This window comes from Coenobita brevimanus, chromosome 8 (genome assembly GCF_032717465.1).
Source record: "Coenobita brevimanus isolate Jiangsu-jjx chromosome 8, ASM3271746v2, whole genome shotgun sequence".
Classification (NCBI taxonomy): domain Eukaryota; kingdom Metazoa; phylum Arthropoda; class Malacostraca; order Decapoda; family Coenobitidae; genus Coenobita; species Coenobita brevimanus.
Genome location: NC_136961.1, coordinates 44407711 through 44424701, shown reverse-complemented (window position 1 = coordinate 44424701; position 16991 = coordinate 44407711). Strand labels below are relative to the sequence as shown.

General features: G+C 40.8%; 1 protein-coding gene across 1 annotated transcript in view; it reads right to left on the bottom strand.

Moving 5' to 3' along the window:
* ecd (ecdysoneless cell cycle regulator) overlaps window positions 1-16294 on the bottom strand; it is a 129863-nt gene extending 113569 nt beyond the window's left edge. The window contains exons 1-2 of the mRNA XM_080279142.1: window positions 16084-16294; window positions 12760-12871 (exon numbers count right to left, since the gene is read on the bottom strand). Of these exons, the coding sequence (XP_080135268.1) occupies window positions 12760-12871; window positions 16084-16294 (323 nt within the window). The remainder of the gene's footprint in view (window positions 1-12759; window positions 12872-16083) is intronic.
* Window positions 16295-16991: the final 697 nt, after the last annotated feature.

Here is a 16991-nt window from a genome sequence, read left to right as displayed (position 1 = left end):
TGGTGTATGGTGTAGTTATGTGGTGTGGTGGTTATCGTGGTGGTGGTGGTGTGGTGTGGTGTGGCGTGGCAGGTGTAAGGTGTAGTGTCATGTGGTGTGGTGGGCGTAGTGCAGTGTTGGTGTGATAAATGTTTAATGTGGTGGTGGGGTATGAGTAGCGTGGTGTGGTAGCTGTAGTGTGGTGGTAGTGGTGTAGTGGTGTAGTGGTGTTGTGCAGCGTCTGGTATGGTGACAGTGTGGTTAGTGATGTGGTGGGCATAGTGAGGTGGCTGTGATGTGGCAGGAGTAGCTGATGTGGGTGTGTGGGAGGAAGGGTGATGTGTGGAGATAATGGGTAAGTGTGGGAGAAGATGTAGTAGGATAATGGGTATGAAGGGCAAGGAATGGGGTGAAGGGAGGGGGGTGGGTGGGGGGGATGGGCTGTGGACGTGTAGGCTAGACACTGGGGAGGGGTGGGGGTGGGGGGGAAGAGAACTAGGACGGGTCTAAAAATAGTGAATATTGTTTAAGGAATGTGCATCGTCCCGCTGATGTAGTCTCCCTCTCTCTCTCTCTCTATGTAAGCAGACGCAGCCAAGGAGTGTATCTATCTATCTATTTATCTATCTCTCCTACATGACTGTTTAATCCCAATTTCCCCTCTTCAATGAACACTTGAGAATTCAAAGGAACGCTAGTACTCTTTGGGGACAAATATTTGGTCAAGGTTCTTTACCCCAGCCTGCTCACACCTAGAGATAAAATAGGGACATGGAGTGTAAATTTGATTGTAGCATGTCACGGTCTATGGGAACACTTGAGTGATTTCCTTGCTGCACACACACACACACACACACACACACACACACACACACACACACACACACACACACACACAGCATAAGAACATACCGAAGAAGTCACTGAAGGCTGTATCAAACCCCTCAGTTCAGTAAGTTTCTCATAAACAGAATAAAATCGTCTGAAAGTACCACGAACAAAATGAAAATATGTCATCAGGGCAACATGGATAAGTTAATACTTAAAAGGAGACAAACAAATGACAGAATGCTGGTGGAAAAGTGAAAGGAAATGAACAGGTGGAGTGAGTTACTGAATGTTGAGAGTGAAAGTAGTATTAGTAGTAGTAAAAGAGGATGGGGCTGGCAAGAAATGAGGGAGGGATCAGTATGACATGAGTATAAACAGCACTAAAGATACTCAAAATGGGTATAGCACTAGGCATTAATGCTGTTTGTGGTAAAATGATTGAAACAGGCTTTCCATAACTTCACCCTAACCCTTTTATGACAGGCAGGAAATATAAGGTACAAATCTACCTCCCTTTGCCTCTTCTGTTTTAGCAACTCGAAATACAACCAATATAAACACATCACAAAAAATCATAACACATTAATATTCACTTACTGGACCAAACTAAGGACCTACTACGGAGCTGTCAAAGGTAATATAAGCACCCACCATATGATCTAACAGTATACAATATTTTGCTCCAACAATCGCCATGGTGCAAAAATATTAAGACTGGTGGGAATATTGTAGCCAACCACCAAAATTATCATCACCTTGAGTCAAACTGTGCTATAATCATCCTCAATATGGTCTATATACACATTACAGTTCTGAATGACAATATATATTTTCTGAGTCTTAAAGTGATAACACACTGGATGAAATGTATGAACAGTGACATAACAGCACCAATCTCCTAATCACCCTGTAAACAAGGGGGTTGCATCATCCCAGTTCAAAGTTTTGTTTACCTTCTGTGATATTTATCCTCAATATGATCGGTGCATTGCAATTCTGAACGACATTTAATTTTTTTTTAGCTCTTTAAGTGACACATGTTTAGTGATAATTGTGAACAGTAATACAGAAGCACTGAATCCTCTGAGCAGCTGATCACTTACGAGATGGACTATGTGTGTGTGATGACAAAATTACGATTTTTACCAAACTTTAAGCTCAGTAGTCCTTGTGCAATGACTTACAGAGGCAGTACATGTGTATAATGGAACAGGCAGTTATGGACTTCAGATATCTTAGTTTTGGCTGTAGATAAGGTTAGGTAATATCACATAAAAGTAACCCTAGCTGGCCACCTCATGTAACTGCACTGAATGTACATTATAAAGCCCCCCCTTTACAGAATTTCAAGTGCTCATCTATCTATCTATCTATAGCCAGACGCCATAATCCTGTAAGGGATGATTGTTTGTCTCTGAGTTAGTTGTTTTACAGGGAGGGGCACTAACCCTCCACCAACCCACTTGCAGAAAAATATGGAACATGTATGGGTTGGTTATATGCTTAACACCCAGCAATGTACATGATTTCCTGGCTTACAGGAAACCATCTGGCTTGTCAATCAATGTAAAGCCACCTGAAAAGGAAAGAGGAGTAATAAAAGGTGACAGGAAAGATGGGAGAAATAGGAAAAGAGAGGGCAGACACAAAAAGAATGATAATGGTGAAGCAAGAAGTAGGCAGCAGTACATCAAGTGAGTGGATGATGGTTGCCACCACCTGCCACCAAACACTTTTCCTAAATCCAATCCAATGATAAACTGAGAGATGTTCACACATACATACCTAAATGTAGAGACACACAAACACACACACGACATACAATATATAAGTCATAAAAAACAAGCATCAAAACAGCAACAGGAGAAGGGCTCATGGTCTATCATTAGTTAAATTTGGTAAAAATAAATAAATAAATAAATAAAAATAAAAATAAAAGTTGGAAGCTGTATTCAGCAGGACACAAAGACCAGGTCAAGTGCACTCTTGGAGTTAAAGCTGCCATCATCCTCCCATACATTATGCAGGTCTAGGCAGTTCCCACGTAACACTACTACAAGGAAAGACCTCATTGGAGCTCTTAACTCTGAAGCACATTACACTTCTTTTACCCCCTTTACATACGATGTTCGACTACGAGCATTTTTTTTTTTTTTTTTTTTTTTTTGACAAAAAACAGCATTTTACAGCAAAAAATACTGGTCAGGTCAACTGTTTTTCACAGCTACAGATGCCCCCTGATCCACTTGCACAGAAATGACAATTCACAAGTTCATTTAAACAATTTCATTTTTTAACTTCTGTACATTTATACAGTCTACCTGGGCCTGCTGTCCCCAAGGACCATCGTATCTAAAGGCTTAATTGCCAAATTGTTTAATACCACCCTTATGAATGCCACAGGCTTTCCCACACAACTGAGATATGACTTGCTGTACGGCAAGAGCTTGCCAACTTCAGCGCAACTTCAGGCTGGGAGGCCCCACTGCAGGAGCTCGTAATCTGCATGGCTGCTTCCAACACGGATGGGGTTATCACTCATCCAAAGAGGGTTGCACTCACTGGGGCATATGCATGGGCTTCCATGAAACCCAGGACATCAAAGCCAGAGAATTTACAGTTATCTTTCTCTTTCTATGGAAGAAGTGCATTTTAACAACCATGAATGTTTACTTTGTAAAGGGCAACATATCCACTGTGACTCATATTAATCAACAGGAAACACATCATCAGACACTGATGATCGTCAGTAAGGAGCTGTTCAGCCTAACATCAATAAGTACTTGCTGCTTCAACCACCCATATCCCCAGTGCTGACAACATCTGGCTGGATGTACTTTCAAGCTTCCAGGGTTCATGTGTTAATGGCCCATTGCGCCACAGGCCTCTCACTGCTTTGCTAGTACTACAGGGACATAAGAGCAACTTGTTGCCTTCTCAGTTACCCATAAGCTCCCAAAATTAGCAGGTCTGATTCCCTGTACACATTCCCTGATATTCACAAAACTCTAAGGAATATGGAGGACGGAATATGCACAAACAGATTCTAAATATAAAAAAATCCACTTTCAGTGCAAATATAGGAGGGAATTGGTTTGGAAATAAGAGTAACAGAAGAGGGAAACAAGTTACTTAGAAATGTGGATAGTGTTATTTTTACAGAGCTTCAAAAAGTGGATGGAAAGGGTTGGTAAAGGTACAGTACAAAAACTGTCCCAGTCATTGAGCCACCACTCAGGTCAAAGTTTTTTTTTTTTTTTAATAATATGCCAGAATGTAGCTTCCTTGAATTTTTTTCTTAAAATTTGTCAGTTTCTCTTTAGCGCAAGATATTCCTTCTTGCTGTTTCCTGATAATTTCTGTTGGTTTGTTAGACTGAGGGAAATATCTTCACTGTTATCCTACATTACTTCCATAGTGTTGTAATGCCCTTAGTTATAAGCTGTCTATTCTTTGCCCAATATAATTTGGCAAGAGGTCCAATCTCTCCATCTTCAACGGAAATTAATGCTGTGCTGTAACAAGAACTTAACACCAGAATACTGCGCTAATCATGAAGAACTGTTATGGAATGGATGATGAGCCATAACACTGTTATTCTGACTGGAATATGGAGACAGTCATGAAGAAATACTATAAAAAAGGAGTAGGATACTGAGTTATAATACTGTACTGACTTATTCTACCACTGAGCTACACTAAATAAGCTGCAACAGGACACAAATCTTCATTAACTTGATGTAGACAAACTACAATACAGCATATGTAACCACCCTACTGCACTTTCCCACTTCTTTTATGTACTTTTGTTCTTAGACTCGCAGTCTCCAGTGGGTTGGTCTCTAATCTCAGCCTAGCCTCCATCCCAATTAATATGCCCAAAATTCCAGGAATATCTTTCTTTCAGTGCAGTATTGTCAATGATCTATTAAAAGAAGTTACCATCAATGCTACTACTCTTCTCTTTGCACTGAAAAGTTGGCAGCTCCCACTTCTTATAAGAGTGCAATGGCCCACCCACTTAAGTATGACTTTAACCATGACCTCAACATCCATCACTTCACACTTTAACCATGACTTCAACATCCATCACTTCACATTTCAGCCCATTTTATTTTCTTGCAATGTCCACCCCTAAAATCCACATAACTGCATTGGTCCTTAGGCTGGTGAGAATCTTCAACCAAACACACTGGAGACAGACAATTTCATGTGATGGCAACAGCATAACCGGGTGACTCTGCAGACTGGTGTTACTAAAGTCCCTCATCTTCTCTATCCCCCGCCCCCCGTGAAAGAATAGCAGTGAAGTGGGAGAGATGGGCAACTTCAGCCTCCAGTCTACCAGCTTCATATAAGCCTGGGTCCACAACAACTGCAACAACCACCACACTCAGCTTCCATGTTGGACTGTTATTATTCTAAACTATCATCCTTCTCCAACAACCTCTATTGTCACTATCCATCCAGAACAAGGATCTTTTTAGACGAATAAGGGACAGCATCTTCAATCAGCTCCTCACAAGCAAATGGCACTGACATACAAAAGCACTCCATTACACCCCCTGCCAAGTGTATCCACTGTTGACATACGTGGGCCTCACAATACCCTGCCAGGAGAGAGTCCTCGTCCTCAATCCATGTCACAGGCAACTACCGTACCTCACTGGCATTACAGGGACTGGCAAAAGCAGTTCATCCTGATGTCCCAGTCTGCAAAATACATTAAGTACAAAGCAACCCTAGTGTCTTATAATCACACAAATTGGGTTGAGAGCTGACATGACTATTTTCTTGGAGAAATACTACTACATCAGCCTCTACCATGCCTTGTTGGTTGCACTTTGTTATGATCTGTGGCCACAGATGTGTCTCACCCCTATGGAGGTCACTATTCTCACTATAGTGCAGTTTTAGAGTTCTTTCTTTCACTTTACAATAAATAAAGAGGAAAAACTTTCAGTCACAAAGTGTACATGGTTACAAGTGTTCCAATAATGATTTGACATGACTCCTGCAATGACCTCTGCAGCTCTAACAGCAATACTAATGTAAAAAAAAATATATATACATATATTTATCATCTGCATTCACTCAAAGTGATGTAGCTACCTTTAATTATTTTACCCATGTAACAATACTTTCATTATTACTGTATGTGGTACGTACTTCCTCTGTTCTGATGCTGGACAAACTGTAAGCTGGTATGATATACTTTTGTACCACTAAAAAACCTAGCCAACACACACTGACCTTTTACTTTACTGTGCCCATTATCACAGTCGATTTATATCCAGCAATATGTAAAAAGTACTTCCCTGAGCAAGCAGTACTGGACTTTATTTCTGATATGATAAACCCCTATACGATACATACACAATCAACAATATAATTTTCTTAGTATGTGTGATGCTAGATTTTTAAAACAGGAAACTCTGCCACTTAACAATAATCAAATAATTCTCCATGCATTCAAGATAACTGAAACTTCAATGCAGCTATCTTTGCATCAAACAATGATGATTTGGTGCCTATAAAAGTGGTGCAAGGAGGTGGATATGAGTCATGGGAAAAATCATGCAGAGTGCTCATTGCAAGCTACTGCTCCCATGAGGTATTACTCCCATATTCACAAATATGGTATCCAAACCAAACTCTACTTTTGGCATCCTCAACAAATACAGAGAGTAGAGTATAATTTCTCCTCTTCTATCTGCTCCACGTAACGAAACAATTTCCAAATATTTCTCTTGCTTTCTTCAACATAAAGATGCCCTTCGGTATTAGAACAGATTGCCAGAGCGGATGTAGGTCTCCAAGTATGTCAACGAACTTTGCTCCTCAGGCGATTTTATTGGTACGAGGGTACTGCAGAAAAGTAGCTTGCAAGAAGAAAGGATCCTCTCTTAATACTATCTATCTATCTATTGCCAGACGCCTCAATCCCGTTTGGGGTGGCCACAAACAAATCGCCTCCAAGTCGCCCTGTCCCCCGCCATTTCACTGCCCTGCTCCCAACTCACACCCCCCTCTCTCATATACCTCTCCACCCCATCCCTCCATCTCATCCTCGGTCTCCCCCTCCCTCTTCCACCCTCCACCTCACTCACATACACTCTCTTCGTCAAACTTTCACCCTCCATCCTCTCCACATGGCCAAACCACCTCAGTGTGTTCCTCACAACGCTTCCTATCACATCCACATCCACACCACAACGCTCCTTTACATCCTCATTCGTCAGCCTGTCTCTCCACGTGACTCCACAGGCTCCTCTTAAATAACTCATTTCCACTGCTCTCACTCTTGACTTGTGTCCTTCCAACAATGTCCAAGCTTCACTTCCGTACGTTAGAGTTGGTATCACAATACTGTCATGTAGTAACTTTTTTACTTCCATGCTCACTTCCCTGTTTCTTATCACTGCTTTTAAGGAACCAGCAACCTTTCTTCCCTGCTGTACCCTTTCAAGCACTTCACCCTCCAAACCTCCATCCTTACTCATCACACTACCCAAATACTTAAACGTACTCACATTTTCCAATTCCTCACCATCCAACCTCGCTGTACATTCACTGACTTCACCTCTCTCAAAGACCATCACTTTACTCTTCCCTACATTCACCTTTAGGTTCCGTTTCTTACACACTCTCTCAAACTCATCCACCAAGCCTTGCAGCTCCCCTTCGTCTTCACTCAACAACACAGTATCATCTGCAAACAACAGTACAGGGAGTTTCCAAACACTATCCTCTCTCACCAGGGCCACTCCAACATCCACTACCCTACCTTGTACCTCTTTTATTACCCCATCCATGTACAGATTGAACAACCATGGAGACATGACACATCCCTGTTTCAAACCAACTTTCACAGAGAAAAATTCACTTAGTTCACCATCCACACGCACTGCAGCCTTCGCACCATTGTACATACTCTTCACAGCATTCAACAACTTCCCATCTACTCCATATATTCTTAACACTTTCCACAATCCTTGTCTATCCACCCTGTCATATGCTTTCTCCAAATCCATGAAAGCCGCATACAACTTCTTTCCCTTCTCTAGAAACTTTTCCACTAAAGATCTAAGAATGAATATCTGATCTACACAACCTCTTCCCTTCCTAAAGCCTCCCTGTTCTTCTCCAACTAATTTCTCTGTTCTTTCTCTAACTCTGTCTATAAGTAACCTACCATACACTTTTCCTATTATACTAAGAAGACAAATGCCCTTATGATTACCACACACTTCTTTTTCCCCTTTTCCTTTGTACAAGGGAATAATTATACCTGACTTCCAATCCTCCGGGACTCTACCTTCCTCCCAGGCCAATCTGCACATCTTCCACATCCATTCTACTACTATCTCTCCCCCATGCTTCAGCATTTCACCACACACTCCATCAATTCCTGGGGCTTTCCCCGATTTAACTTTCTTCATTGCTTCCACAACTTCCATCCTACTGATTTCTTCCTGTCTTCTCACCTCCCTCCTTCTCCCAGCCATTCCCCAGCCACTTATACTCGCATTACTTCCATCCTCCACGTTCAACAATTCCTTAAAGTGTTCTCTCCATCTGCTCACTTTTTCTCCCTTCTCCACTAGTAATCTACCATTTTTATCTTTCACTCCCCTGCTGACTTCACTTCCACCCTGTCTTACTCTTTTTACTTCTCTCCAGAACATTTTCTTACAGTCCCTCCACTTTACACTCAAATTCCTTCCAAATTCCTCATCCACTCTCTTCTTACTCTCTCTTACTAATCTTTTCACCTCTCTCTTCCTTTCCACATATAACTCTCTCTTCCGCCTCTCAACTTCTTCCACGCCCCTATTTCTCATCCATTCATTGTATGCCTTCTTCTTTTGTGCCACAGCCTGTTTCACCTCTTCAGTCCACCACGCTGTTCCTTGCACCCCCCTCCGTCTTCTCTTCCTTCCACACACCACATCACATGCTGCACATATTTCTTCTGTAAATATCTTACACACACCTTCCACGTCTCCCATCTGCTCCAATTCATATTTGCCCAATCGTTCCTCCACTTCTCTCTTATACTCTGCCTTTTTCTCATCCTCTTGTAACCTTTCCACTCTCCTTGCAACTACTCCTTCCTCTCGTCTTTCCCTTCTTCTATTCCTCCATCTTACTTGCAACCTAATTCTGGCCACCACGAAGTAGTGGTCAGAAAGTCCACTCCCCCAACCTCTATACACTCTTGCATCCTTTACATATCTTCGCATCCTTTCATCCACACACACATAATCAATCATTGCCTTCCTTTCATTCAGTTCACCACCCACCCTTCTCATCACTCGCCATGTATACCTGTGGATCATTTTATGCCTGAAGAGGGTATTGGCTATTACCAACCCCCTCCCAGCACATATGTCCACTAGCGCACTCCCATTCTCATCTATCTCAGCAGGCACACCCCACTCACCAACTATTCCATCCACCTTCATATTACCAACTTTACCATTCATATCACCAATCAAAAACACTCTCTCACTCCTTCCAAACTTTTCCATGCACACTTCCACATTTGTCCAGAACTCTTCTCTCACTCTTCTAGCACGATCTTGCGTTGGCGCATACACACACACAATCGCCCACATTTGTATTCCAACTTTCAACTTTACCCACACAATCCTTGACCCAACTGATCCATACTGTCTTATGCTCTTCTTCCATCTTTTACTCACAACTATACACACTCCTTCCTTTGCCCTCTCATTCTCATCTACTCCTGCACATATACCCCATCCATACTCCCATTCTCTCACACTTTCTCCTCTCCATTTTGTTTCAGTTATTCCACATACATCCACTTTCGCATCCTCAAGCACCTGGACAATCTCTCTCTCTTTCACCTCATCATTCGCTCCTCTTACATTCCATGTACACATTACCAAGTCCTTTGTCCGGTCCTGGGTCGTCAACGTTTGGTCAGTCCTTGTCCGAGGCTTCTTGTTTGTTTTTTTAGTTAGTTGTTTTCCGGGGAGGGGCACTAACCCTCCGCCAACCCTTTTAGTCGCCTTTTACGACAAGCAGGGATACTGGGGGAGTATTCTTGAAAACCCCCCTACCCCCAGGGGTAATACAAAAACAAAATTATCTCTTTAATTTGTGAGAAGCATAAAGCTCCAAGTTTGTAGTGGTAGTAACTGCAACCCCAGACTGAACATGAACCCAATGGACTGCAAGGTGAAGTCGCCCTTTTCTTGCAGTTCACCATCCTCCTTTTGGGATACAGGGAAGGCACTGAGGGATGTTTGTATAATTGGGCAGCTCCGAGGCATGGTCATGTCAGTGCCACCACATGAAGGCATCCCTCTCCTGCATCTAAAGTTGCAAAACATGGAAACAGTAACCAATTTTAATGGTAATGGACATGCATGATGGTTCAGAAACATATGTATGAGTGACTGATGTAGAGTTAGGCTTTTATGTTATGGATGAGATCAGGATCTGTTGATTATAGTACAGTGGAATCAGAAAAATAAATTACTATCCAACAATGCACCTAAAAATTTAATGAATGGCACAGAAATAAAAGGATGTTTGAGTACTGAGAGAGACACATGTACAAAGGAATTCAAAGGAAAGCAAGCAGCAACTGACCTACTGGCCCTTTCAAGGCTGTTTAATAAAAGCGATAAGTTGCCCTAGCCTGAGAATGATCTTGCATCCTATCAGACAGCAGTGCACTACTCTATCTAGGCCATGGATGCATGTCTTTTGAGTCATTAGTTAAAGAGCGTGACTTGCAGGTAAGTTTGAGTTTCACATCCATCTTGGATGACAGGAATGATGGTTAACCTTGGTGAAGCAGACATTCTGTTCTGCACAAGTCATGCATCTTGAGCAAAAACACTCAATTATTCATTCCTCAGTGTCATCATTATCCTCCCTCTTCCCTCACCTAACACCTCATCTTCCTCACTCTCTCTAAAGTTCTTTTCCTCCTTTACTTCCTTCTCTCACCACCTTACCCTCCTCTTCTACAGTTTTCTCTTCCCCCTTCTTCTTCTTTCACCAGTCATTAACAGTCCCACCTTTTTCTTCACCTCTTCCACATATCCTCATACCCGATTTACATATCACAACATCCATGTTGACCACTTCATTCCCTCTCACCTTCACAATACACAATGCCATCATTATGTATCATCTATCCTCATTATTTCCATCCTTGTCAGTCTTTAATTTACAACCGCACTATTTCTGCTATTTATGATTTTCCAATTAACACTTCTCACATTCAAAATAGCCACACAATCCTGCACAGCTTTGCCAAGCCCTCAAATGGCATGGCACCCAGTTCTGATGCACATACTTTTTCTTTATGATCATACGTGTTTTTTAAATCAGATCAACAATCTTTATTTTATATACTGTTGATTTCTCACCATTAACTTCTTACTGAAACTGCCACTCTACTTCTACTTATTACTTCTTGTACTAACATACTAGCTCACTCCATTTTCCATTCCTAGAAACATCATTAAAAATCTCCACTTCACACAACTAGTGATGAAAGAAATACCCCACGACTGTTACAAAGTAGATACTGTATTACGTAGTGTATTTTACATTATACACCTTGCTAATGTCTTCTATGTAATGTTTTGTATTAATTTTGGTTTGATATCATCACAGATTGCATAACATGGAAAAGAGCAGCATGAAGAGCCACCACTAGGTGACCAAGGACAAAGCATGCAAGCATGCTGGAGTTGCTATAAACAGTACAAACAAACAATATGATACAATGCAGTGAAAAAAGAAAAAAGATTTGGAAGAGGAGGTACAGAGCCTCTTTAGCCGAGAATAATACAACCAATAAATTCCCGTCTCATTAATTTCAGAGTCTGAGTTGTCTCGGCCCCATAATGTAGTGGACACTGAGGTAATGATAGTTAGTGTTTTCACCTGGAAGAACTGCACTACCCCAATACCTTGAATAATAAGTTGTGGTTGCATTAAATTTGACAAGCATGAGTTATGAGGTAAGAATGTATCTCCTTGGTTACTAATCAAATCAACCCTCCAATCCAACAACACATGGCAATCAAACGAACTGAGACGCATTAGGGCTCATTGTTATGATAAAACAAACACTCTACAGAGGCCTGGGGGGCTAGGATTGTGATTGAAGAGTTGAGAGGAAGGATGCAACTGAAATGTATTGGTGTCGTGATAAGGAGAGGTTGACGGAGATGGTTTTACCATGTTGAGGGGAAGGAGGAAGACAACTAGGTACGTACGGTGAGGAGTGTAAACGTCGAGGGTGGGGTTACAAAAGTCTATCAATCTATCTATAGTCCAACGACCTAATCCCGAAAAGGGTGGCCGCAGACAAAACGCCTCCAAGTTGCTCTGTCACCCAAGAGGCCGACCATAAAAAAAAAAAAAAACTGGGACAAGATCATAGAGTGTGGCCCCAGGGATAGGGTACTGAACAGGGAGGCTGCCACAGATCAAGCGGCATGGAGAGCCGTCATTAGGTGACCAAGACCGACACACGCAAGCATATTGGAGCATTTATACATGATATGAACAATACACATAACCATCCAGTAGCAGCAAGAATTGTAAAGTCATTTTATTTAAGAGGAATGATAAAAATTCTGCTGAAATATTAGGGGTAGGAGGGGACTATTACTGTCCACTTACTTGATGTACAGTTGTGTTATCTACAGATGACTCTTCACTGAGTAACAAATCAAATGATTTCTTGTAGACCAAGAAACCAGGTACTACACCACAGTAGTTGACCTTATAACAAAGGGAGTCAGTACAGACATACAGTCCTCTAACTGCCATCTCAATATTACTTGTACGAAGAAATGCCATCCAGTGAAAAGACCTACACATGCTAGCACAGTCAATTGTCTCTAACCATAAATATAAATGAAAACATAATGGTAAACATGAACCCACCTGCAGACAAGACCAGGGAAATGTCTGGTGAGTGTGAGCAGCAGGAAGACAATGAACCACTCATCCTCCAGGTAATCCCCTACTCTCGTCACTCCTGCCAGGTGACCTCCAACTGAAACATATTACAATCACATTAACACTAATGTTTGGGATAACTCTAGTATGATATTCCCACTACCATAATGTTAACTGATTTTCCTCAACTGACAATTAGCTTGAGTGTTAATACTGTCTACAATATTTCTTGTCGTGGTCAGGACATCTCGTGTTCTGTTCCAGTTACTGTCAGATGACATTATTCAATTACGTTAGTGATAAGTGCCTGAGAGTTAAAGAAAAAACAATGAAAAACATACTGTGACATATTTCACTGAATACACACTACAGTATCCATTTGTACATAGATGAATGCTGTAAAGTACACTAATTCTAACTTAACACTGAAGGTGCATAAATCTTCCCGGCACAGAATATGAGATTTTGGATAAAAATAAAAGATGAAGAAAACTGGGCAATAATTAGAGGGGAGGGAATGGGCACCGTTCTTCATGACAGGCTGAATGAAAAACGTCCATCAAGAATGAAATGTGAAACTGACATGAAGAGGTGCCCAGGTAGGGTATCAGTGCAGAAGCTCAGTGTTTGATAACAAGAAGAGGAACAAATAACACTGTACTGTGGGAGACATATACAAAGAATATCACTTCACAATTAGAGGAAAGTATGAACCAATATGGGCTGAATTCATTTGAGCAAGTTATCAGTACATTACACTGGTACACATTCATGCAGGAAACAGTACTGTGTAAGGCATCTCTTGTGTTGCCATGTACCATCAACCATTAAGAGGACTTGATAATTCACTATTTTAAAAATCAAACTAGAAGACATAGCTCAATTATTAATAAAATGGACCTGCTATGTCACTATTAAAAAATCAGACCAACAAACATACTTCAACTGTTAACACAAAGGACCTTATAATTCACTACTGATCGATCAAAATAGTGGACACAGCTTAATTTAAAAAAAAAAAAAAAATGAAGAGCATGAAGGCATGACTACAGATCTCTCATCTAAAAATAAAGTCAAAGATATCAAACCCATTAAAAATTTCAATTTTTGTTCACCGGCTTAAACTCAATTTGCCTACTTATGATGGTGAAATTTCCAAATGGTAAACTTCAGGGATTCCTATGAGAGCAGTGAGGATTAAAGTAAGAAGTCACAATATATGAGGGGTCAGTCAAAGGACCTCACAAAGAAACTAGTAAAAAGCTTTGATATACTCTGTGTCCACTTTAACTTGCCCTAAAATTGCCACCCTTCATCTTGAAAGCTGAGCTGTTACACACTAGAATATGATGCCAGTCATGCAAATGTACTATGGGAAAGATGTAGAACTGTTGTACTTTCATACAGTATTCTGTATCTAAGCTATGAGAAATAAACTACAAAAGGACAAAAACCATGGCTTAGTTAAGGTAGAAAAACTAAAGTGAACATACTTTTATATCTTGCAACTCTCCTCAAAGTCCCATACTAATGCTCCAAAAAGAATAAAGGCCCCTAGGCAATGCACCATCAGATATAGCTAGTTTCACTCACAGCTTAAAGTGCTCTAAAAATTTTGAGATGAGCAAGAAAGCATTCTAAAAACCATAGAAAGCCTATAAACATATCTAGCAATTTGGCTCAAGCCTTTACTCTACTGTATATAAAATTACACAGAAACAATAACAGCCAATCCTTTATTACACCATTTGAAGTGCTGGGGTCTAAGGTTAAGCTACCAAAATCCAATGCAAATAAGGGTAGATGACCAGCATACTTCCCTTGATGGCATTACAGTACATGATTGAAAAACCTTCAGCCTTCTCTTAAGAACTGAACGTCTGCAGGGTCATCACTCCAAGAGGGGCGTTCTAATCACTAGGCCACCAAACACCTTTAAAAAATTACATACAGTTCCTTTTAATCCTCTCCCTCTGTTGGTGCACTTCATTATTTTACTCACATGGGCAACGGATAATATTGTTCAACTGAGAGAATCCCAAGCAGACAAAGGTTTCACCAGTTATGTAAAATAACCCTTTCAGTGCAAATGGTACACATGGGAATTTTATTGAGGCTAACACCAAACAGATGATTCTGTATAGTCAAGAGAAAGAGAAGCAGTAAAAAGTAAAAGCTCTTCATGTAAGATTCAAAGAAATTTACCAGAAACTATAATAACTTCAAAGAAAGGTACCACTGTAACCAAAGGAGACATGAATGAAAATGGGACTGTTTTTCTATCTGACAGTCTGGACAGCTCCTGGAATCCTTCCTCTGGAAAAAAAATAATAATAACCTTAATGTAAAAGTACATTAAAAGACGGGAGTAAAAACTACAGAACCAAACCCTTCATTAAATGCAGCCCTGACTTAACTCAAGAGGAAAACTGTCCTTGTCTGCTGTTTTTTGTCCCTGAATTCCCCAACAAATTCAGCGAATAGACTGAGGGATTAGATACATACAAATATTTGAGGGATCACCAGGATAATCACACTGCCAATCACAATACTACCATCAGTATGCCCAGTGAAATGGCTACACAATCATCCACACACCACTCAAGCCCCTGGAATCATGCAACCACCACACAGGTCTAGCCATCAGCACATATATTTTCCAAGTTCATTAAGATGTACACACCTACATGGTACCCAATCCATTAACTGTTATGTTTTAAAAGGGGTGTCAGACTCATTATGTGCTCCTCCAGACATAATTCATTAAACCCACTCAATCCCGTCAATTCCCTACCCTCAACTACCATAGATTCCTTGTTTTCTAAAACACTCATTTACCACAGCCATCCCCCTTCTCCTTGGCCTACCATGTTTCCTCTCACTTGCTCACATATACAGTACTGGTACCCTTTTAAGCACGCTACCTACTGTACATCCACTTTCTCCATATGACTTTACCACTTAAACAAACATGCCGTTATCAACAGACTTCCTTACTCTACATCTTTCACAAATCACAATTATATCACATCCCGTCCATTCTCCACTCTCCACATGCATTCCTCAAGTTATATTATCTCCACTGCTCCTACACCCAGCTTTTTTGCTCTTTCCAAACCACACACCAACATTAATGTGAGAACTAACACCCCTTCATGCAATCTTCTTGCAAGCTCAACACTCAAACCTATGACCTATTGCAACAACACAGAAATAATAGTCATGTTAAAGTCACATGGCTTTATTCAACTAAGGGGGAAGTTCAAGGAACCATGGGGGAAATGTACTGTATAACCTTCTGAAGCTCACCAGTTCCATCCCACTGAACCCTGAGCATGAAGGGTTCATTATTCCAAAGGTACTGATGAGTATGCTGGGATATGTCGGCCAGAAGCTTTGCTGCCAGGTCTTCCAATTCGGCTTCCTGCTGTGACTCATCTGTGGCCTGCAGCTGTGGGTACAGCCAGTACTGGATCTTCTCATCATCATCTACAGGCTGACCAAATAAACTGGAAGCCATGCTGTTTCTGGAACATCCAAAGTACTCATTACATACTAGTACTAAACATCTATCATACAGTGATGTTGGTACAGTACTGTATGAAATAATACTATTCATAAGGCCATCCTTTAACAGTTGAAAACTGCACTAACTTGTAGGCTGATGTCCTTCATTCTAAACAGTGTTAATGACTGGTTTGGGAAGTTTTACTGTGATTACTATTTTTTTTTTTGGGGGGTGGGGGAAGGGGGAGGCTGAGTTAATATAAATGTAGCAGCCAGAAATGACCCAGGTATTCAATCTCAAATCCCAGGCCTAATGAGGAGCTATAAACAGTATAAGGTCAGGTATCAGCAACTGTGGATCCAGTAATAAGGAAGCTGGTTTACTGATGACCAAGTACAGTAATTACTGTATGACTGCAATATTACGTCAAAGCACATTTCAAATTTAAGTAAAATGAAAAAAAAAAAAAAAAAAAAAAAGTGCAGGCAGCTCTGATTATTGCATTTGAACCTTGTGATTACAGGGGTGTGGAAGTGAATATGTTTTTAGGCTAAAATGGGTAGTGACAAATGCAAAGGGTTTATAATGAATGTGATGCAAGTCTTAATGAAAGAGCTGGTATCTGTACAGGTTCTGTTAGCTGGGTGGTGTAAAAAATAGTCTACCGGGACAAGGGATTTTTGACATCATCCACAGAATGAGATATTTG